At 43.8% G+C, this 22238-nt stretch overlaps 2 protein-coding genes across 4 annotated transcripts in view; both read right to left on the bottom strand.

Moving 5' to 3' along the window:
• The window catches only part of LOC135385753 (hepatoma-derived growth factor-related protein 2-like), a 42313-nt gene extending 27295 nt beyond the window's left edge, over positions 1-15018 (bottom strand). The window contains 8 exon segments of the mRNA XM_064615247.1: positions 4213-4408; positions 4411-4941; positions 5081-5116; positions 5275-5328; positions 6707-6817; positions 6902-7040; positions 13832-13908; positions 14784-15018. Coding sequence (XP_064471317.1) covers positions 4213-4408; positions 4411-4941; positions 5081-5116; positions 5275-5328; positions 6707-6817; positions 6902-7040; positions 13832-13908; positions 14784-14858 — 1219 coding nt within the window. The 5' untranslated portion in view covers positions 14859-15018.
• Positions 15019-15551: 533 nt separating this feature from the next.
• Positions 15552-22238, bottom strand: part of LOC135385752 (paired amphipathic helix protein Sin3a-like) — a 39037-nt gene continuing 32350 nt past the window's right edge. For all 3 annotated transcript variants that reach the window (XM_064615244.1, XM_064615245.1, XM_064615246.1), the window contains exons 23-26: positions 20339-20515; positions 20080-20252; positions 16971-17247; positions 15552-16084 (exon numbers count right to left, since the gene is read on the bottom strand). In XM_064615244.1, the coding sequence (XP_064471314.1) occupies positions 15845-16084; positions 16971-17247; positions 20080-20252; positions 20339-20515 (867 nt within the window). In that variant the 3' untranslated portion in view covers positions 15552-15844. The remainder of the gene's footprint in view (positions 16085-16970; positions 17248-20079; positions 20253-20338; positions 20516-22238) is intronic.

The raw sequence follows: 22238 nt of genomic DNA, 5'->3' as shown, positions 1-22238 counted from the left end.
CCACATTGTGCTTGCTCTTGCAGCTTATTCTCCAACTCCCTCGTACTGGACTGCAGTCATGGCTAGACAGATCCCTCTTGCTCTTTATTATAAACATTGCCATTACAAAAAAAAATTTAATGTCCAGCAGCAACAATCAGCGGCCGTTGATGATGCGCTACTTGCAACCAATCAATGCTAACCATGTCGACAACACTGATATGACAGTGAGTAACACCGGATTCGTATTGCACTGTATTACTACACAGACATCTGCAGTTGCACATTCAGACAAATAGAGGAATGACGCTACTCCCTCACTGTTTTGTGTGCTACGGAGAGCCTTTTGTGTCAGATAAAAAATTTGCTCGCTTATTCACTGCTTAGTAGAAGTACTTGGAGCACAGTATAAAGTGGTAACATCTGCCATGGGCTAACGGCTAATATACCAATACATGTAAATACAACTTGAAGAATGACATCGGTTTCTTTCCCCAATAAATCAAGTAGAGTAACACGTCAACATGCTTGCAAAAGTAAAAATGTGCTGATACGATGTGGCATGTGTGGACAGCGAATATTACAAAATGCTCTCTTCCTTGAAGATAAAAATGTTTTGCACACATTGAGTGTTCGTCCTGTGCCTTCTCACAGGCAATACTAGGAAGGTGCGATGATATGAAGCACAGCTCTGTTGCCTATCATCACATCACAGCGGTCGATACTGTCCACCACTCAATGGCTGTTGTACAAAAATGTGTCATGCTGCAAGCTGACCTCTTGCATTACAACACTTGCATGCTGAAGGCATAAATCCTGCATGAGCATTCAGTAATACCTCGTGATTCACTACATTTCAGGTGTATGCCCCAAACTAACCTTTTCAAAAATAGTAAATCAACAGGAATTGTGAATACTATCATAAACAATGAATTCAAAATTATTGAAGCATTCACAGTGTTCCAACAGAGCATGAGTAAACCTACATATGCACGTACAAAGAGCATGTGAGTGTGCTATGGTATTTCCACATTAGTTTAAGTTAGTTAATGGCCCCTGAGGGACATGCGATTTTTCCACAGTGTGTCCAATCACCACGCTATGGTCTGGATTGTGCAGGAGCAGGCCACTCCCTTCACATGTAAAACTACATGAGGATATATGGCATCAATCATAATCATATACCTCCAAGGAACAGAGTTAACAACAATGACCGTCTAGGAACAAGTCATAGGAACCTCAAGTTCATGTCAAGACAACCACACTACAGAAAACTTTGTTGCTTACCACTTCCCGTGGAACTACCTCATTAGATTGAAAACGGGGGGAATCCAGTGAACCATTAAACAGTAGGCGGAGAGGACAACACTTAGATTGGGGGAGGTGACATTTCAAACAAGAGACCATGAGCTACAATCTTCGAGCACAATCAGCTGTGTGTTGCCTACTTTGTTCTTCTCTTTAATTGGCATATCAATATATGAAGCTTATATGTCTTTAATTGACATATAAGCTTGCCGAACAGTGGGCTGACCTGCCATTTTCTTATCCTTTCGGTGCAATGTTAGTCATGAAGCCCTGTGGAAGAATAGTACCCCTGCCAAAAACTGATATAGCTCAAATCAAAAAACTAAAATAGCGTGGCAGAACGTCTATACATTTCATGAAAGGTTATGGATAAGCCGTACCATTTCAGAAAAATGTATTCCGCAACCACAATGTCCAGACATAAAACCAAGGGAGTCGATGTGCCTTTCCCAGGTGGCGATGACTTTTCAAGGGCGCTGCCCAGTTTCATTGGTGATGGCAGCTGTTGTCACATTTCTTGGCAAGGAGTCATATGATCAAGATGTGTCCAGTATTCATGAATGTTATTTCTACTTCCCTGTCACCCTAATTCAAAGCTTTCATTCTGCTGTTCCATTCTGTCTCGTCACTGCTGTCCCGTGACAGCACAAGTTTGTAAACAGACTGCAATTACTAGCTGTAATATCACTAGCAGCACTCTTAAAAAGCTTAAACGTGTGCCTACGGAAAGGCTGACTCAGTGTCATTGGTAGCTAGACAGTCAATACGACACTCCATGTCGCAGAAACCTTTTGCTGTTTTTGTTGTACAAAACACACAGAAATTGCAGTGATTGGGAATGATAGCATGGTATCATTTAGGTCCTCTACACTCAAGCCGGAAGACATGTCACCTGAGAATGTATCCTGTGAGTAGATAATAAACTGCTTTTTATGGGTGACAGGACTCGTAAATGGCAATGGGTTATAGGTTGCAGTAATTCATCGTTAGGGTCTGACTTTTTTCGGGTCAAACCCGATTTCTCCCTATTATTCCCTCCCAAATCAGTCTGGGGTCATATGGGGTTGAACCCAATTTCTCCCTGAATTCCAATCATGCATCATGTTGTATCATGTGCACTATTTAGTAGCAATTTGTACACATGTCTCATGTAAATATCACTTGAGTGCAACAATAGACTACGCAAAGCAGATTTGGTATTACAAAGTGTGGTCTTTGTCGCTATAAATGGTGAGCTATATTCCATCAATATCTGTATTTTAACTGCAGATGGCTTGCTGGACAGAAAAAAAAAAACATGATAACCCGATAACAACCGAATATATCAGTAGCTCCTGATTTCACCCCAAATTAGATATGAAAATAGCACGATTCCCTCCCCTGAATCTGGGAAAGGCATTTAACCCGGAAAAGACAGATCCTATTTATCACTGATGTTCTACTGTACTGCCCTATAACCGTTACATATTAGACAATGAAGGACTGAATCGTACGTATTCTAAGTCGGCCGATGCAGTATGAGGCATCGGCCATGTTTAACAATAAGCTGCCTCAATGCACTAAGGCCAGAACCACACGGGCACGAAAAATGACATTATTATCTACTGGCATTCTGGTCTCGAATGACATTTTTTATGAAGCTCATGCTACACGTCATTTTCTAATGACATTAAACGACATGATATCGATACAGCTCACTAACTAAGTGAAATATAAGTTATGGTACTGTGCTTCAAAAAATAGGACGTTGTTAAACATGTTGAAAGTGGGTAACATTCTGAAATGTAACAAAGTGGGTCTTCATGTGGAGCAGTTCTAACGTATTTGAATAACATTCGCTAACTGATGCTGAATCCAAGACAAGCAATGTGGTGGCACCTCAAGTTCTTTTGCTGTCCTTGATGAAAATTTCCAACAACTTGGGACTTGTTTCACCAAAAGATGTTTGAGAAAGCTTAAATTCATTAAATCACATTGTGTTGCACTAGTAGAGAGCGGTTTTATGCAAACTAAAATTCTTACTGTGCGCTAACAATGGAAGCGAGAGTATGCATTTCATGGGCAAATGAGTTGTGGCAAACTCAGTAAGCAGAAAATGGCATTAAGGCAAATGCCATTAAAATGGTCCGTGTGACACCACACAAATGACATCATAACTTAACCCACTAAGCACTTAACATAATGTTTCGTGTCTGTGTGGCAGGGGTATAAGCCTGCCTCAGTGAAAGAACAATGTCAAAAAAGAAAGCTTAAGGCAAAGAGGTGCTCGTTGCCACGCAACATGTTGATGGTTCCAGTACACACGAATGGTCACAAATAAGCACTACGTGTCCACATCATTCTTGGCAGTTGGAAGCCTTGGTGAAGCTACCAATCACGCTATCCACGATTTGTCCATATCTTGTTACAAGAAATTTCTTATTGCGATATATTAAACTGCATTCTTCTACAATGCTACTAGACAAAAGATGTGTTACCACATTGACATGAAACAAACTTGCTGCAATTCTGACAGAAACAATTTAGGAGTACGTATTCATACTACATATTTTGTTCAAAACTGTACCAAGGAAAAATTATTTGCATCAATTTCTACACAACTTGTGCAAGGCTACTGTAACACTGAGTTTGTTTTAATCCTGCCATCCTGGAGAAACCGCTCATGCATGATTGTAATGCAAAACAGCACAGAAAATAGAATACCAAGAAACAAGCGGCGAAGCAGGCAGTCGTATCTGCCATCATGAACAACAACCAGGCAGAAGAAATACTATAGCATCTACCACCAAAATAAATATATCCAAAAAATTACTATAATACTCTGAAAATGAATCCAGCTAGAGGCATGATGATAGCACTACATAAAGCAAGTTTGCACACTATGTGAAACACAGGGACTGTAAGGACGCTATGCTGTGTTCATACCTATAGTGGAGTCCCCTTTGGCAGAGTTGGCGGTCCTCTGTCCTCGCTTGGATGCAGTTCCCTTGGCGAGCGGATGATGCAAGTCTTCAGATTTCTCTTTTCCTTTCAACGTTTTGCTCTTTGCCTCCTTTTCTGTAACATCCTTTCTCAGTTCTTTACTTTCATCCTTCTCTGTCACCAACACATTGTTATCATCTTCTTGCTGTTTCTCTTCATCAGCCGCCACCAATGTTTCCTTCTGTGCCTTCTTCTCAGCAGCTCTGTCTGATCTCTTCGAGGCTTTCTTTCAGGCTTCCTCTCTGGTGTTTTCTCTTTCTGTTCCACTGGCTTTTCAGGCAGTTTGTCTTCATTTTCTGGCTTTGTTTCAGAGCTCGTTTCTGTTGCCTCCGTGGATACTGCTGTTTGATTATCTTTCTTCTTTGGTCGCCCCCTCTTGCCGGGCTTCTTGATGACCGGTTTCTCTTGGGCTGGCTGTTCCTCTCCCTCGTCCATCAAAACGCTGTCATCCTTCGGTGTCTCCTCGACTGGTGTACTTTCATCATCCTTTTCCAAAGCCTTGCTCGGGCTCTCTTTTGTTGTGGCACTGCTTTGTTCCATTTCTTCCTCTGCATCCTCCTCGTGATCAGATTCACTTTCAGAGCTGAACTTCTTACGCTTTATGGTGCGCCCACTGCGGCTTTTTGCTGTTGCTGACTTGGGAGTGATGTCCTTTGCTGTACCTTTTGGCGCCTTTTTAGACAGGAGAGTAATGTTAGGCCATTAGAAAAAAGAAAGAAAGAAAGACGTGGCTAGCACTAAGGCGGATCAAAGGAGCTGTGAACAGGTCGCTCCACAGGTTTAGCATCTCCTGAACAAGAATAGCCCTCACCTTCTTCTTCGGTGTTTCATCCTCTCCTACAGGTTCCTGAAAAACAAAAGGCCGAGAAAATGCGCATCAGCTATCACCAAAGAAATTGCGTCAGTACACATGTCACGGGGAATCATTTAATATTTTCTTCCCGCTCTATATTGACAAAAGGGCGACAGAGACAAATATGAAAGAACAAGTGACTGCATCAATACCTTATGTGTCCTTTTAGTACCCTTCTTTCTGCCTGTAGGAGCCTCTGTCTTTTTCTACATATAAAAAACAAACAGTTGAACCATTAACATAAATTACAAACTCAAATGCCACACAGCTTTACAATGAGCATTGCTAAGTGGTGTTCATTCTGAAGACAGAGATTGCAGAGAAAATGTCTTTATGAAAAACTCACGAAACTTAACATTACGAGCCACTGCTGGAATATGGCTAGACATCCCTAACAACATTATCATCATTATTTATAATTTAAGCTGTCAAGTACCAAGACCAAGGAGAAGAAAAAATAGAAATGTGTGCCGCGCCGCTCTCTTTGCAAATAGAGCCACCAACAGGTGTTGTTTGTGTGACTTTTAACATGACAAAGAAAAGTGTGGAACAAGTTATCTGTAACAAGAAACTTTGCATCAATCTCAAATATATATACTGCAGGATGATCAAAGTGCTTATAACACCACCAAAAGTTTTCCTGGAACCAGCTGTTACAACACACCATGTTGCCACAGCTGCTTCAGACGATCCCACTAGGTGCTTTCAAAGCTCTGGTGCAATATGTATTAACACACATCACCTAAAACAATGTACAAACTCTCCACTCAGTGGCCACTTTATTTGGCATACCCCATCTGCAAAGAAAGGAGCTGCTCAGACATCAGTTATCCGTAAGGAGACCACAAACGACACCGGAGGGTGCACCCTCGTGACATGGGAGGAGGTACGACTGTTAAAGCTCCACCAAAACACTGATCGCAGCATCCCAACACGTTCAACTTCTCCTGCACAGCAATGTCCAGGATGTACGGAAAGTCCCATAAAACTGACAAAATGTTCTTGCAATGCAGTGAAGAGACAAGAGTACTGGTAAACGGTAGAAGTGAGAGACTTCCAGCCAGATGTGTCAGAGGTTCTTGTCTGGGTTTACCAGAGCCTGCCAATTATTAGATCCGCTAATAACATTACCAACCATTGAACGATGACTGAGCTATGCATGCATAGATTTATCTCTGTGTAGTTATGGGACAACGAACAATGACAGTGAGCTTTTTGTGCCTCCAATGCAATTCACTGCTGTCAAACCTTAACCCTATCAAGTACTCGTCAGATGAGGTAGAGGGCACTGTTTGTACCTAAAGTTCAGCAACATTTGAACAGAATGCTGACATGTCTGCATGGTGCAACACCTGGCCCACAACACACATTTTTTAAAGAATACCGCAATACTACTAGGCCGAAACCACCAGGTAGTCCTGGCAGCAAGTGGAAGTCTCACTAGTAACCACTACTACTCTATACGAGGCTCTACTACCCTGGTGGCCACTCGGTATATATCTGCACTATCATCCATTGTCCACTCAACAACAGTCAGCCACTGAGTCACAGAAGAGGAGAAATGTAAATATAATGTGCCTTTACCATCTTTGTTTTTCCGTCAGTAACTGGTGAGCTTCCTTCCCTTTCCTCCTCTTCATCATCTATATCGTCTTTCGTTGTTTCCTTTTTCTTTGCTGGCTTTCCTGCAGGGCTCTAAGAATATGCGATGCACGAGGGAAGGTGAAGAAAGCAGCTCAAAGGCAAATCAATAAATGATTAGCAGGGAAACACTCTTACCTTCAGTCCAGGAGGTTTCACAGTTGGGTTGTTTTCAATCTCCCATAGACCTTCATTAAAAAATTTCCTCTTCTGAGGTTGTCCGTATTTTCCCTTGAACTCTTTGTATGGAAAGATGTCTTTCAAGCCAAGAGTAGCTCTGCAATAAAAGAAAAGCAATGAGAAATGAAAATAAAGATTGTCACATCAAACTAACTATGCCACAAAGTATTCTGATCTGGCTACTTTGGTTAGGGCAGTAACAGTAGACTATTAACAGTTGAGAGTGGTTTTCGACAAACATGGCAGGAACGCGATGTGCCTCGTAGAGCAACAATTCATTCACGTACGAGTATGCACTGGGTGTCTCAGTAACCACGTAAAGAAATTGCTGTAAAGAAAACCCCCACTGGAAAAATAGATGGTCGATGGCATAGCTTCAGTAAACTTTTGGCCCATACTGCCAGTAATTTTATCAAATTTTAATTGAAAAGAATTTAAGTTGTTTAGTTTAACTCTGAAATTTGCCAAGTTAAAGTAACATTTCCTTGCCAGAATCTGGGAGCACATAGCAGATTTCTCCATCACAAAATGTGCACTGTGGTGCAATGGTAATAGATTATAAGAAAAGTATGAAAATGATTAGTTGGACAAGCATCACTGCTGAGCGCAGTCAATCTCTGTCAAACAGGGACGTGAGAATGACATGAACCTGCCCAGAACTTCAGTTTCTTTCACCGTGCTTCTGCTAATAAGGGCAGTAAGGTTATAACAATAATTTGTGGCTTTACATTGCGAGACAACTACGGGCAAGGTTATAGATCACTAAAGTGCATTGTGCTTATGTAACCCAGTTGACTTAGTGACTGTCAACTTGACTCAGAGATTTTTTCATTTTTTTATTTTGTTTTGGCTGTTTCTTTTTCTTTTCTTTTTTTCTGTATTTTAAACTGTTTTCACCTCCGCTTCAGCTAATGGCTCTTGGTGGGCAGAGACTAAACAAATAGCATAACCATTATCTGCAACATCAGTGCTAAGGAAACATGAAAATGTGGGCCATTTTATTTTCTTCTGTCAGAATGTCTAAAACCTGTCAGCAAAAAACTAAACAGTGCAAACATAACAGTGGGAAGGTGAGCTTTCGTCTGTGTCATCTCTGTTCTGTGTTTGCTGCCCAAGCTTAGGCTGTTGTCTTCAGTGGAGAGTCCATTCATAGCGTTACAGATTGTATCAAAGTAAGATGTACCACAACGTATTAATCACTGGAAAGTTACCAATTTCAAATAGCAACCATAAGTAGTACCTCAAGTATCAACCCAGAATGTGAGCAGTTAAGAAAATGTCCACTGTCCAAGAGAAGTCTACCTGAGAAATGTCACGACATTGGCAGACATAGTGAAACCAAAGCAACACAAGCAGGGACGTGGACCACTTCTGTATAATAATGCTACACCCAGTTCTCACTTGTAACCACATTAGTCTATCTAGCAGCATGCACTTCTTCTCAATGCACTCTAAAAACAAAAGAAATGTGTCTTTGTCAGAGATCTGGAGAGAAGAAGCAGTTCAAGGGTAAGGTCACGTTTCACAGACCTCCCGCCATATGACGCTTCCTACAGGTCACCAGGTCCCCGCCACCCCTCTCAAATGACCACGAGCAGAGAGCCCCTTGGGCGACGAAGACAATCCACGAGGCACGAATGTGTACCGGCCACCTTCCACCAGACAGAAGGGATGAATTATGTCAACACTGCTACAACACATCATGACCTGTTCACCACTGTCACCTACAGGAAGAACAGAGCCGGTGGTATTCCCATACTATGATGGCCAACATCTAGTGAATACTCCTTCTGGAATGTGAATCCCAATGCAGTAGCTAGTGAGATATGGCTGCCAGCCCAACAACAAGTTATGGATCATGGTTTCCATTGAGATGTTTCTTTCTTCGTCTCCATACCGTCTGAAGCGGCTGCCCGCAACCCTTTGTCAGCTAAGAGTTTACTCGGAATTCCAGTGCTACCATCAATACATCGTCTGCCAGAAATATGGGCAATGTTTATAATGTCCCGCAAGAGTATTCGAACGACGATCTCATGCTCTACCTCCAAGACGCAGGGATCATCTCTGCAAGCTGATAGATCAGACATTCCATGGCAGAAGGTGGCGGTGATGTATTCACTCCATTATGCAGCGTCACCCTGACTTTTCAACCCATGATCTGACTCCCCCACTGAATTGCCCTAGGATTTCACACCTTCACAGCTCATGAGTACATCCAAAGCCCCATGCAGTGCATTAACTGCCAACGATTTGATCATATCGCTCGAAATTGCCGAGGTGCCAAAGTGTGCAAACTGTAAATACGGCCATCCCGAATCCTTTCCTTTATGTCGTGTAATGACTGCCGCTACTAAAAGATGCCAAGAACAGTAACTAGGACCTCAGTCTGTCACTCCAAGGAGTGGCAATGTCACTTTCACAAACACACAAGAATTTACTGCAATCCCACCTGAACCTGCATTAGGTGAATGGAGACAGCAGAACACCATCGCAGCCACCCGCACATGTATAGCCTCCCAACCGCTCCCAACTTATGGTAATGCGACAGAACCAACAGGCATGGGAAGACAGTTAACCTCGTCGCCACCGAAGAAGCGCCGTCTCTCAGGCTCGTCTCGACAATTGTGTCTGAGTTTCCTGATGCATAACAACTGCCCAAGGTTCAAGCATGTCTAGCACTGCAGGGATTAGCTTTGCCTCAGCATGGCAGCATTGAATAGAAAGGTCATAGCGATGCAGTGGAATCCTCAAAGCCTGCGTAACAAGATTCCTGATTTTAAGGCACATCTACAACAGTACAAGTTTCCTCTAGTAGCTGTATGCGAACATGGCATGGATGGATCACGTCGCGTTAGTGGATACACAATGTATCAATCACATCAATCCTCCCAGGGTACAACAGCACTATACTTTCGTAACGACCTTGTTGCTGTGTCCACAGGGTCAGCTTGTCACTAGTCTTGCAATTATGACACCAGCAGGGGCCGTGGTCATTATTACAGCTACGTGATAACAGCTTTACACGTATAACTACCGACATGTCATTAGAGCTGAAATAGCAAGCCCCCTTTTTTTGCAGGGGGTGTCACCAAACTTTTTTTTCTTTTGGGTGCGGGGTGTCACAGGGGATGTAGGAAGGTCTGGATAAATCAGTGGCACCAAAAATTGAGAATCTGCCCTCTGAAAAGTGTAACCCATTGTATTCTTTTTCCTCCGAGGAGGGTATATACGGACGAACGCTAAGTGAATTCTTAACAACCGAGACATTTGGACACATGTAATACATACAGAATGTGAGGCGCAAATTGAAGTGAAGACTGCAAGCAGCCTGGAAGACCACCAATTTACAGTCCGTGAAACAGTTTCTTTTCCTCTCTCACAATCTATGAATAAATATGTGTCGACACAGTTTACAACAATTTTCACTCTGTTTTTATTTCGGGGGGAGGGGGAAGGTCCTCCAGGCATCTGCAGTGTCAGGCCCATACGACCACACCCCACACGCCCGAAGTGTTTATGTTCGCTTGGTGCACTCCAATCCACATTTGCCATTCACTTCGTGAACGTCAGACATTGACTAAACATTGTCGGCTTCAAAACCCATTATGAAGACTCAGAAACCTACCCGTCATCTTCAAAACCATCACGCTGACTTCCAAACCCAACACACGGACTTCGACTTCCAAACCCACATACACTGACTTCAACTTCAAAACCCATCACGCGGACTTCTACACTGCACTTCTTCTCAATGCACTCTAAAAACAAAAGAAGCGTGTCTTTGTCATATATCTGGAGAGAAGAAGCAGTTCAAGGGTAAGGTCACGTCAAGAAGTTGAAGTCCGCGTGATGGGATTTGAAGTTGAAGTCCGCGTGATGGGATTTAAAGTTGAAGTCCGCATGATGGGATCTAAAGTCTCTAATGGTGCAAAACGAGACACCACGAAACATTTCTCCCCAAATCTCAATGTGGCGGGTGCTACAGACGAGCAAAGTTCGCAGCGCTGGCGAAAACCGTGCCTGGCGTGAACGACAGCTGCGGCTCATAGAAAGCACCTAGAACTGCGCGGTTTTCTTTTGCGTATAGAGGAAACCATGCTTTACACAGTGTTCAAATCCCGGTTGTCGTGCTGTAATCGGTGTTGGTATACAAAGGCCGAAAGTTTCGCAATTTTCCTCCTATTTCGTGATTTTTTTGTGGGAAATTAAACCATTAAATTTTAATGAATATTTTTCCCTGACAAGGCCTCGTGGAATACTTCAACAGGAAAAATCGCAAGACACGTAATTCTTGCAGTCATTGCAGGAAAAAAAGAGGAAGTATGCGATTTTTCCAAAATTCGCTACAATCGAGCGCAAAACACGCAATGAAGAGGTCGGAAGAGACGCCTGAAACCAACGCAGTTTTATAGAATGAGCCTTCCTCTATAGCATATTAAAAAATCTCGAGGGCATTTTTTCGTATACGGGAGAAAATAATTTTTTTGTAGTAGAGGGTATTACGGCCACACTGACCCACGTTGCATGTATCCGGTGGGGTGCTATATTTGTTTCTTGGGCTCCCGTTTTAATTCTTCATAATTCCGATTTTTTTTTCTGGTTGGTTTTCAATATAACAGCCACCAGGACCACAGGAACATGGCTCCAGTTGAGCGCTGTGGAGTTCCAATTCACCAGTATGAATATTATAGGCGCGTAGATGCAGGTTCAGTTGATGAAAGTTTCCTTTAACTGTCACATTTAAATGCTGAACAATTCAGCAAAAACATTAACCACGAAAAGTCGAACAAATTATAACGCTAGAGGAAAAGACGAATGTGAAAAAAAGTCATTTACATGACAGTACTGGAAACGACGGAATCTCGTGGTGGTAGTTGATCGTCCATGCTGTCCTAGGTTCCAATGAGGCTCACAGCTATATAAAGCCTTGCACCAGTCGCGTATGGAAGCGTATACCCGTGGATATCCCCAAGAAACTTCTGGGTTCGAATGAAATATGGACGCTTGTTGTGATCTGCGGATCGGACGTGGATGGCGCCGGATCAGGAGCGGGTCAGACTCGGATAAACCGCGAGATTGCGCCATCAGTTTGCTTCACACTAGGTACAGAAGATAGAGTACAAGGTGTACGAAAGCCGCTTGTGCATCTGAGAGAGATCTCTGGCTCTGGCGTCTCGAGTCGAGGTGCGCGTTCGGCGCCGATCTTGCATTTCACTTGCAATAAACCCTACTTATCCCGTTTGGTGCAAAATGTGTTGCTGTGCTTGGTGCCGTATAATCTTTCGTGGAAGCTAAATCTGTACTTGCTGTCGTGTATCCTTTGGTAGCATTATGGACGCTCAGGACCTGTCCTCGCTACAAAAGCTATGCCGCTCCGGGGTTTTCACTGTCGGAACGAGAGCGAGGAAGTCGCCCGTGTTGATGAAGTTTTGGTGACAGTTTTTTTTGTTGCCTCCCCTCTTTTTTTTGCTGTTTTGTGCTGACGGGAAATAACGTTTATTTCCTGGAAAATTGGCCTGATATACCAAAGAACAATATAGCTCAGGGAGAAGTTGATACCATGTCCCTTATGATGATATTTAATGTGTGACTGCAACAAGGCATGAAGAACCTATGAAGGTTGTTGCTTAAAATATGGGTTTGCACCCCTTGCTTCGAGCCTTTCATCAGTAACCCGCTATCGAAATCCTTACCTCGGCAGTTACTCATGTTCAGGGCAAGCTCCATGATTATGGTGTTGAGTACCTCTGTTAGGCTCTCTCCAGTGCTATGTGCTATACAGAAAAATGCTATCCAGGTAACTTTGGGTTTGGTGTTCGCCTGAGGCACAGGGCCTCTATCGTCCTGCCGCCCTGTAAGCCTCACAAGCTGTATGGGAAAACTGATGGAAAGAATGGTTTTGCATCGTCTCGACCAATGGCTAGAAAAACAAGCAGTGTTTCCTCGGGAAATAGCAGGATTTTGTCACCATCGAAGCTCTATGAATTGAGTAACTGGTCGACCAGCAGTAAGAGTAGTACTGCTCATGCAAAAAGATGCCACTCTAAAATTATCCTTGCCCTAAGCAGACATTGATACAGGGTCCGTTCATACGACGTCACTCACAGGGAGGCACCACAGTCGCTAAAAGCTTTATGCCATGGCATAGGTCCTGACACTTCACACTCACCACATTCATTCTTCATTTAATGATTCTAAATTAATGCACTCCATGAACATTATTTGTATAATATCCCTTCGATTTTCATATTTTTGATGTTGAAAATAGCTTATGACAGCAAATGAAAGCCAAAACCAATCTGCGTTGTACCTATATTGTGGCGGCGGTCTCACTTTTTCGGCCCGGAAAGTATAAAGCCCCCCCCAAGATGTGTACTGGCAGTGAATAAACCCTATAGCCAGTCTACTACATATTTTTGATTCCTGAAGAACACGTCTTTCTTCCCACCCTTTATCGTAAGGAAAAGAAACAAGTGTTGGGTAATCTACATACTGGTATACGAAGGCTGCATCTATTATGTTATTAGAACATAGCAGTAGCAAGTGGCACGGAAGCAAGGTGGTGTAATTGCGATGACGGTAGAACCTCCTCAAGTTTTTGAGGAGTTCCAGAACAAGGACAAAACGGGATGAGGAGACAGGGGAGAACCTAACCTTATTGCCCCATTTTGTCCCTGTTCCGGAATTCCTCAAACTCAAGCAGATGCTGTCGCTACATATACCATTTGTTGGAAGGTATCGCATCCCAGCCACCATTCTCGAGGCAACTCGGTCGGCAAATTCCACATTTATGTAGGCAGACAGAAGAAGCAGCTCCTCTATTAGGCTTCATAGAGAACCGGTCTTCCAGAAGTGCCATACACAAGTTGAGAAGGGGCTTGGACTTACGTCTCGTACGTGCCGTAGAAAAGGATGTAGTACTTTTGGCTCTTCACTGTTCCCTTGTCTGGTGTGGAGCCTTCGATCTAGAACACAGGTAGCAAAGATGGTAAGCATCTCAATTATTATATGTGCATTCAAAGCTGAAGCAAAGGGAACAGTCCACAATGCCATATGAAAAAAGGACAAGAGAAAAGATGCATGACAGAGCAGGTGTACCAGTGGTATTTTGTCTGTGATACATAGTCCAACCATCTGTCCCACCTTCGTACGCTAAAAATAAAAGTAGCTGCTATAGTCCTTACCAGTCATCTTATTATAGTTTTCAAGTAGTACTTTGCTAATAACTACTAAAGCAGCAACACACGGTAAATTTGGTGTTATCTCCAAGCCATCTGTGAACGAAAACTATGGCGGCAATATTACTTTCGATCATGTTCAGCGGTGTGGCAAGTATAATTTTCTAGATGTGCAAGTCCTTATCCGCAATGCCGTTGCCGTGTGAAGCGACAGCCCGTATGCATAACTGCCATGACGTGTTCAGGATGTTTAGCATGTGTTTCTTTGGCTACATTTTCTGATCCGATCGCCAAATAGTGATCATCCACGTTTACATTAGAAAGCTGGTGCAACCACTTCTCAAAGCTACGACGTGTTGAACAAATTGCGTCCACAGAGAAGTGATAGTGACATGTAGCATTTTGATACCGCTCCGACACCATCGAGCTAGCCCAGCATACTAAAAGACTAAGAAATAGCTGAGTGGCAGGCAAGCAGTGTCTTTCATTTCAGTCTGTTGCAACAGCAAACCACACCGGCTGTTTTAAGCACTGCTTGCTGCTGAAGCGTTTATTTTTACGAAATCTCCGAAGATGCTCAAAACGCAATAAGCGGGTGCGCAGACAAGGCTAAAACAGGGATAACTCCTCGAGAGAGGTCGAAAACCATGCGAGTAACTTACTCTTGCTGGCCATGGTGGGTAACCGCGAACCTTTGCGAACACAAGATCGCCTGCTTTGTACTGTACTTTCGTCATCTTGCTTCAGATCCTTCAATTGTATAACGTTATGTTTCCTTTGGTGAGAAGACGGAACTCAATAACGCCTGAACTGTAACGAAATAACCTACGACTGTATCTGCAGCATTACTCAAACACCATCAACAACCGCCATACTCTCGGCAACGGCGACCAGCACCAGTAGGCCTAAAAGTGACGCGAGTTCAGCAGACAATGCAATATTATTTCAATATGTGCGAATTCCTTACAAGAATTATCTCGGTACAGCCTTTCCGTTATAAATTTCTCTGATACCTTCAAAATATGAGAAGCATACACTCGGCACAGACGTGCCGTTGTCTCGCCGGCCGTACTCCTGTGGTGCGTGGCAGTGAACTCCAGAGACGCACGTTGATGCCCAAATCGAATAGTTCCGCAACACTACCTATCGTATGGAAGGACCGTATTCCAACAAACCAAGACTTTTCCCATGTTACCTCCACACCAACCTCTTAACTAGTACATTCACTATCACGCAAGCCTTTTGTCTTTGCTTATAAAACATTTTGTACAACTTTATTGAGGCAGTGGTAAAAAGTGCACAACCCTCTCTCAGCAGCCAGCACTGGCCCACCAACATTTACACATATCAAACACTTTTGTCTCGCTTTCACTTTTATACCTCTTTTCTTAAAATTAAGTGACAATATAAATACTTCCTTTGTACATGTCTGTATTAAACAGTCGGATCGTAAGTTCTTTTATTTCAACAATGCTGGGGAAAAAAAGACAACATGTGTGATCGCTAAAGTTTTCAGATGAGAAATGTACAATGCCTCTACAGCCTACATTCCATGCTGTGGACTGCAGAGGAAATGAAGAGTGCACCCCCCGCCGATGCGTTTGAAATGAGGAGGGGTTTCTATATCCTGATGAGTTCATGTAGAGCAGGCTTTGCACCGCACTGTACAGAGTTGATGGCAAATAAAAGCGGTGCTGCCCATGGTGCTGTACACTGGGGGCCCTCACAAGCTGGTCGCATGCTCTGAAGAGAGCAATGTCCGGTACTTGTGGTAGGTAGCATAGGGGGGCCGAGTATGGTCCGCCTCTTGAAGGCGTCGTGTGGTTGTGCTGTTTTCATAGTGTGTGCCCATGAGCCAGTCATGGCAGGAAGCACCTTGCTCGCTGCTCACGTTGCGCTCCAACCAGCTCTGCTGCCAAGCACGAAATTTGTGTCGCATCCGTTCAGACACCTTTCGATGCGTCTGCAACAGGAATTTATGCCACCTTTATTAATAAAGACACTTATGTGCACAAATTATGCTTCCATACATCATATTCCTGCAGAGGACCATTGAGTGAAGACAAAACAAGGAGTTGTGAGGTAGAGTACAAGCATGGTGATTTTTTTGAAAACTGAATGATCTGCCTGAATGCTGAAAATCTGTCCGCTTCTTTCGAGAATGTTTATTGACAGACAAGCATCAAAACAGCTTGGGTCGGAAAACCATCTTGCGCTTGCGCTCGTTTTTTTCAGCCGCGACTCTCTAAACGTCATTTGTGGTGTTAAGCCCAACGCAAATTGCAAACCTCGCGAATGCGCATATTGCAAACCCCTATTCAACCAAAAAAGTTATCAAATTACTGCCTCTTTCTTGGCTACGTAGTCAGCAGGAAAAGTCCTGATCCCCTCAAAACAGCCAGGCTTGCTTGCTTTTCTGCCGCTGACTAAGCGGCATCGTTTGGTGCCGGTCACATTTGCGCACACAGTTACGGTGATTCGTTCATTACTCCTCTCTCTTCTGGCAGAAGTACCGCTTTTATGAGAAACTGCCTTGTTAGTAATAAGCAAACTTAGCATTTTATAAAAGTGTCCCTGACACGGCAGCAGCGTACCCGCTGGCACGTGGCTGGACGATGAATAGTCGGGATTTGGGCGCGGCCCCGAAATCTCGTTCGAATAAACCGACGTGCACGTTCATATGTTCTAATTACTGGGCGTTTTTGCCGATTGCAGTACTGACAGGAAGACCTGGCATTTACGTTATCTGTCCACAATTTGCCGCTCCGTTTTATGGTTGCATTTGGTATCGTAGGAACAGTACCGAAGAAAAGGCATGGCTGGGAACTTCCAACAAATTGGTCACCTACCTGTTGAGCCCTACAGAGTGCCATGCGGTTGTAGATGTAACTGGAACTGTTCACCACAAACACCATCTTGTAGGAGTTGATGTTGAACTTGCACTGTGTGTCATCCATGACTTCCATCTTGTCCTGGGAAGGAGGGCTGCTCGCTCTGGTGCCAAAAGATGACGGAGGAGGTTCATCATTTGTGCTTTCGTCGTTCAAGCAAGGACTCTTGCTTGGTTGCTGTTTCTTTGCGTCATTCTCCTGCTTTCTTGCTTGCTGTCGCCGGGCACGCACATTCCTACGGAACAGTGAGGCATACTACCTTAGTATCTAAAGAGGTGGAGCGTCGCAAACCTTCAAAGATTTTCAGCAAAACCTCAAAGCTTTGAAGTCTTGTCCAAAAATACATATTACAAAACCTTTCAATTGTGATCAAGGAAGAAAGGAAAGTGAGAGAGAAATATATTTTTACACACTACCAAGTCTCGAGTGCTGCTTTTGTGCAGGAAGCAACATAAAAGCCACTACAGTCACATGCACTGTACAAACAAAACATTATGTCCAGGCATGTCAACTTGGTGACTTGGAAAGAAAGAAATGCAATTTGATAGCTAAGTAGCTGCACGTATTGCACATTAAAAGATTAGTTGTGATTATGAGTATACATTTTCACTTTTCAGTACCATTATGGGCAAGACTAGTGCCACCATGCACTATGAGATGCTATTGCGACACCTGCTCAAACGTTAGTTGGCCTTGATACTATGGTCAAATTGCTGGTTCCTATATACTGGCCCACTGAGATAATGCAAGCAAGACTTCAATGCAACAATCATTGCAGAAGCACTTGCTTTCTTATAGAAATCAAAATTGTCCCAGGCACCCTATAGAAAACGAAGGAAGGACTGTGTGTGTCTGATCCGTGACGAGAACGCAAAACAATGCTTGGGGACAACTTGTGTGAGTGTGACATTGCTGTACACAGTGCCAAGCATTTTCATAGCGGCAAGGATTGACTCATTTGAGGGGCCTTGTGACACCAATGTACAGGGTAGGTGTCCCTACTTACCGCATGAACTACCGGTGGCATGGAATGACGCATTTATATAATGGAAACGAACAAAAAAATTGTGGCAATGAAACTCTATGCAATAACAAAGTAAGTCACGAAAAGTTGGCTCTCTGAGCCTCCCGAATTGCCTGCACCAATATCAATATGGCGGTCTTTGTGCCTGTGTTGAAATACATACGGAAAATTGAGGTGATGCAGTGGTCCTGAAGGACCAAACATGGATGTAAATCGTAAATAACTCTGAGGTGCAAAAAATCAAGTCAAATGTTGTTAGTGAAAACAAATAAAAAATTGGCTACTACAACCGAATACTTATCACCAGAAAATGAACATCAACGTAGACACAAATCTTCATATGCATGCTAATAGGCTGCTCAAGCTGAAAAGCAGGTACCAGTAAACCATACACTAGCGTGGAAACACCATATTTACTCAATTCTAGCATGCGCTTTTTTAAAACTTCGTACTCCAAAACAGCATGCGCATTACCATAAAATTAGAGGTGTGCGAATATTCGAAATTTCGATATTCGAAGTTTGCAAATATTTGTAAAAGTTCAAATACTACCGTATTCGAATTCTTTCGAATGTCATAGAAGCTTATTAAAAAGCTGTTGCGGGCTGCATGCTGGAATTTATATGTTACGGTAACAGTGACGAACATGAATAGTAGAACAGCTGCAAAGCGACGTGCGGAGCTTTCGAGGTACACTCGTCCGCGAATATGTTGCTACACAATCTCTAACCGAAACTAGTACACAGCCGTGTGCAGCCGCCATTAAAGTCCGTCCCAGCCAAATGCGAAACCGTGGTACGCTTCATACGTCATCAGCAATAGTTGCGGCTTCAGTGGATTGCCAATGAAGTCTGAATATTCGTGTGAGGCCTACAGTTCGGTGGAATTACGGTTAATATTGAAAATTTGTTGGCGTTGAGCTAAACACCACTGTTCCCTGTGCCGGACTGCATGCACAACCAAAACCCGCGTCTCGAACTCTTTTTTTTTTCTGTTCCGATTTGTGGCACGACAAAGTTTAGAGGCGTGCGCACAGAGTTTCGTCAAGAAATGAAAGAAGCACTGAACACAAACGTCACGGAAACAATCGCACATGATAAGCACAGCCATACAACATTGTCGAGGATCGCTGTTTTACTGCGCTAATGAATGAGAATGTTCCAAACTAAGCATTATGTAATTATTAATGTCAGGAACGATGGTCTCACACGTGACACCACCCGTGAGAGCACAGTGAAACCATGTGGTTTCTTGCCTACATGACAAATGCACAAGGCATTGTCAGTGCAAGAAGAGAGCAGTTGCTAACTTAGTTTTCCTTCTGGGATGTGCTCATCAGTAAACCATCCCACGTTCTGACAATTTAATTGCCCTTTACTTCCATTCTGTCCGTTTCATCAGCACTTACAATGCCAACACAGGTGTTCACTGTCCATAAAAGATTTTCGAACTGCAATTTGTTTTTAGTTTTCAGCTTGCCTCATGAGAACAGCACATTGTTTCACTGTAACAATAATTTGACTGCACATCTGCATATAGGCATGTATGCCTTATGCTAAGCCAATACAATACAATACAATCAACAGAAAGAGTAGGGCCGGTTGGTACAACTCCATTTTTAGTGACAAGAATAAGGACACACGGTTAGACACTGAATTGGAAAGAACAGGTCGCAACTTTCAACCACTTTTACTGGAATGAGCCGAACATGAAACCATATACAAGCCTCTCATCCATACCGTCCCCCTCTTCTTCCATAACCTGAGCGCCACACACTGCGTCAACAGCCAATCATCGCTGTCTGAGGCTTTCCAGCGGACTTTCCAGATGGATGTTGCCATAGTTGCCCCTTAAGTCGGCCCAGGACGCATACTAACCCCCCCCCCCCCCCTATCACCCACTCCTTCCCGTTGTCCTCTCTCCATCTCTCCACATCTGTACGCCACTCATAGCCACATGGTTCATGGTTCACACTCATAGTCATGGCTGCTTCAAGGCGCTAACACGGAAAAAAAAAAAAAAAAAAGATGTACAAGTACCAACCTTGGTAAGAAGACCGGCTTCTTGGCCAGCTGCTCTCGAAGCTCGTCCGACACAGAGTCATCGCCAACGACGTATTTCTCGACGTATTCGGACCACTTCACTTCAACAGGATCTTCAGAGGCATCACTTTCAGTGTCCATCAGCTCTATCGTCAGTCTGGCCTCTCGCTGATACTACAGGGCATAAATGCAAGTTAGCTCATTTCCTGTATGTGATGAACGAAAAAAGCTCATTTGAACAAATAGGCATCGTGGCGTACCAGCACTATCTTGAAACACGTGTCATTGGTTAAAACCTGCTCCGCTTTTTTCTGATATGCAGCCTCCATGGCTGCCCTCTGAGTAGCTGTGGCGAAACCACTTGCTCCGCTCTTCTGCTCTTCCAAGAAGAGCTCCATGCATCGTTGACAGGCTTCATCGCACATTATGTGTTGCAACTGCAAAAAAGGAGAAGGACTATGTAGTAGCACACAAAGATTTATGCCCACCATTATTACATCTTGACACCAATACTGCTGTTGGGGACACATCACTTAAGTGGGAATATATGAAATTGCAAAGTATTGCGAATGACATCATTGGAATGCAGCACTCATCGGAATGCAGCAAAAATCGCTACAACACCTTGGATTGTAAAACCTAATCTACAAACTGTAATACCAAAAGTTCACAGAAAGAGGGAATATCTCATTACTATTTATAAATTATTATATCAGGGTGTCAACTAAATTGGAGCCTTCAAATTCCCTGACCAAAACAAAAGTGAACTTGGCATCTGCTACATTTTGATACAGATCCCCCCAAAAAACAGATCACATATTGAGTATTAATGAGGCTGCTCTAATTTCTTGCCTCTGAGCTTGTCGTATTGATGAAGTGCTATGATCGCAGCAACGTTGCTGCAGCGTGGCTGCTCAACCACTAATCGGCACTTGGGGTTCACTGCTCATCGCCACAGCACTTGTCTCGAAAAACAATTCTCTGTATGCAGTATTTTTCTTGGAATAAGACGCCCCCGAACATCGACGCACGTGTTCCCGCTCGACTCGCCCTGCAGGCCGAAACGAGGAGGAGGATTGTGATCATCAGGGTTACAAGAGAGACCGCGCTCCAATCGGGGGCCAGCGCTTTTTGCACTTGTTTTTTTTTCGTTTCTACTCCTTGTTCTCTCTCTGTGTAGCAGACGACGCTTCTCCAAACAAGTAAACCAGTTAGCGGGTTGCACCGCGATGACGTCAAAACGACTCTGGCGGCTCGTTGCGGGAATTGCCACCGTTGCATAGGTGGGGAAGTTACTTTTACAGTCGAACCTCGATATAACGAAACCCACGGGGACTGCAATTTCTTTCGTTGTATCGAACATTTCGTTGTACCGAATTGAAGGTCACGGATCGCGACCTTTGCGAGGGTGCGCGCTGTAGATAAATGTCGATAACTCCCGCGACGATGCGGAAATGTTTTTCGTGAAAAATGACAACAACTACAAATACAGCGCCAAGGTGCACCTACAGCATTTTATTCTTGCGTGAAATAGCCGGTTATACGCGTCTGCGTCGTGCCTAGAAGACGCGGTGTCACGCATTGTTCGTACGCCGCCGAAGCCTCCGCAGCTTTCTCCATATCGTGTTGCGATCTCCCGCAAACCTTCTACGTCTATGACAGTGCGTTTTCCGTAAGGCTCTCCGTTGCTACGGCATGTTTGTCCACGTCAAGAAAATCATCTAGGCTGATTTTGTCATTTACGCCGCCACGCGAACGAAGCGTTTCCCACGCGCGCGATGGCGCCTTGCGTCTCGTGCTCTTTTTAGTTGGCTGCAACCGGACGGTTCAAAACAAGCGCGAAAAGGAGAAGCCTTCCAATGACTCAGACTTCCTTTTGTAGGCACCAGATTCCTCCCGACCATAATCGCGCGTGCCATCTTTCGCCGCGGGAACAGGACGCAGCTCGCGCCCTTTGTTTTCATGACCCTAAAGTCGGCTTTGGGGTCATAAACCTTATCTCGTTCTTTCGTTGTATCGAGGCGGCGGCTAAAAAGTGTTTCGTTGTAGCGGGAGTTAAAATACATTGATCTCTATGGCCATCTGCCGGGGAATCCAAATTATTTCGCTCTATCGCGAATTTCGTTGTATCGCATTTCGTTGTAACGAGGTTTGACTGTA

This window comes from Ornithodoros turicata, chromosome 2 (assembly GCF_037126465.1).
Source record: "Ornithodoros turicata isolate Travis chromosome 2, ASM3712646v1, whole genome shotgun sequence".
Lineage (NCBI taxonomy): Eukaryota > Metazoa > Arthropoda > Arachnida > Ixodida > Argasidae > Ornithodoros > Ornithodoros turicata.
The sequence above is the reverse complement of the archived record's forward strand: the minus strand, read 5'-3'. Positions and strand labels throughout refer to the sequence as shown.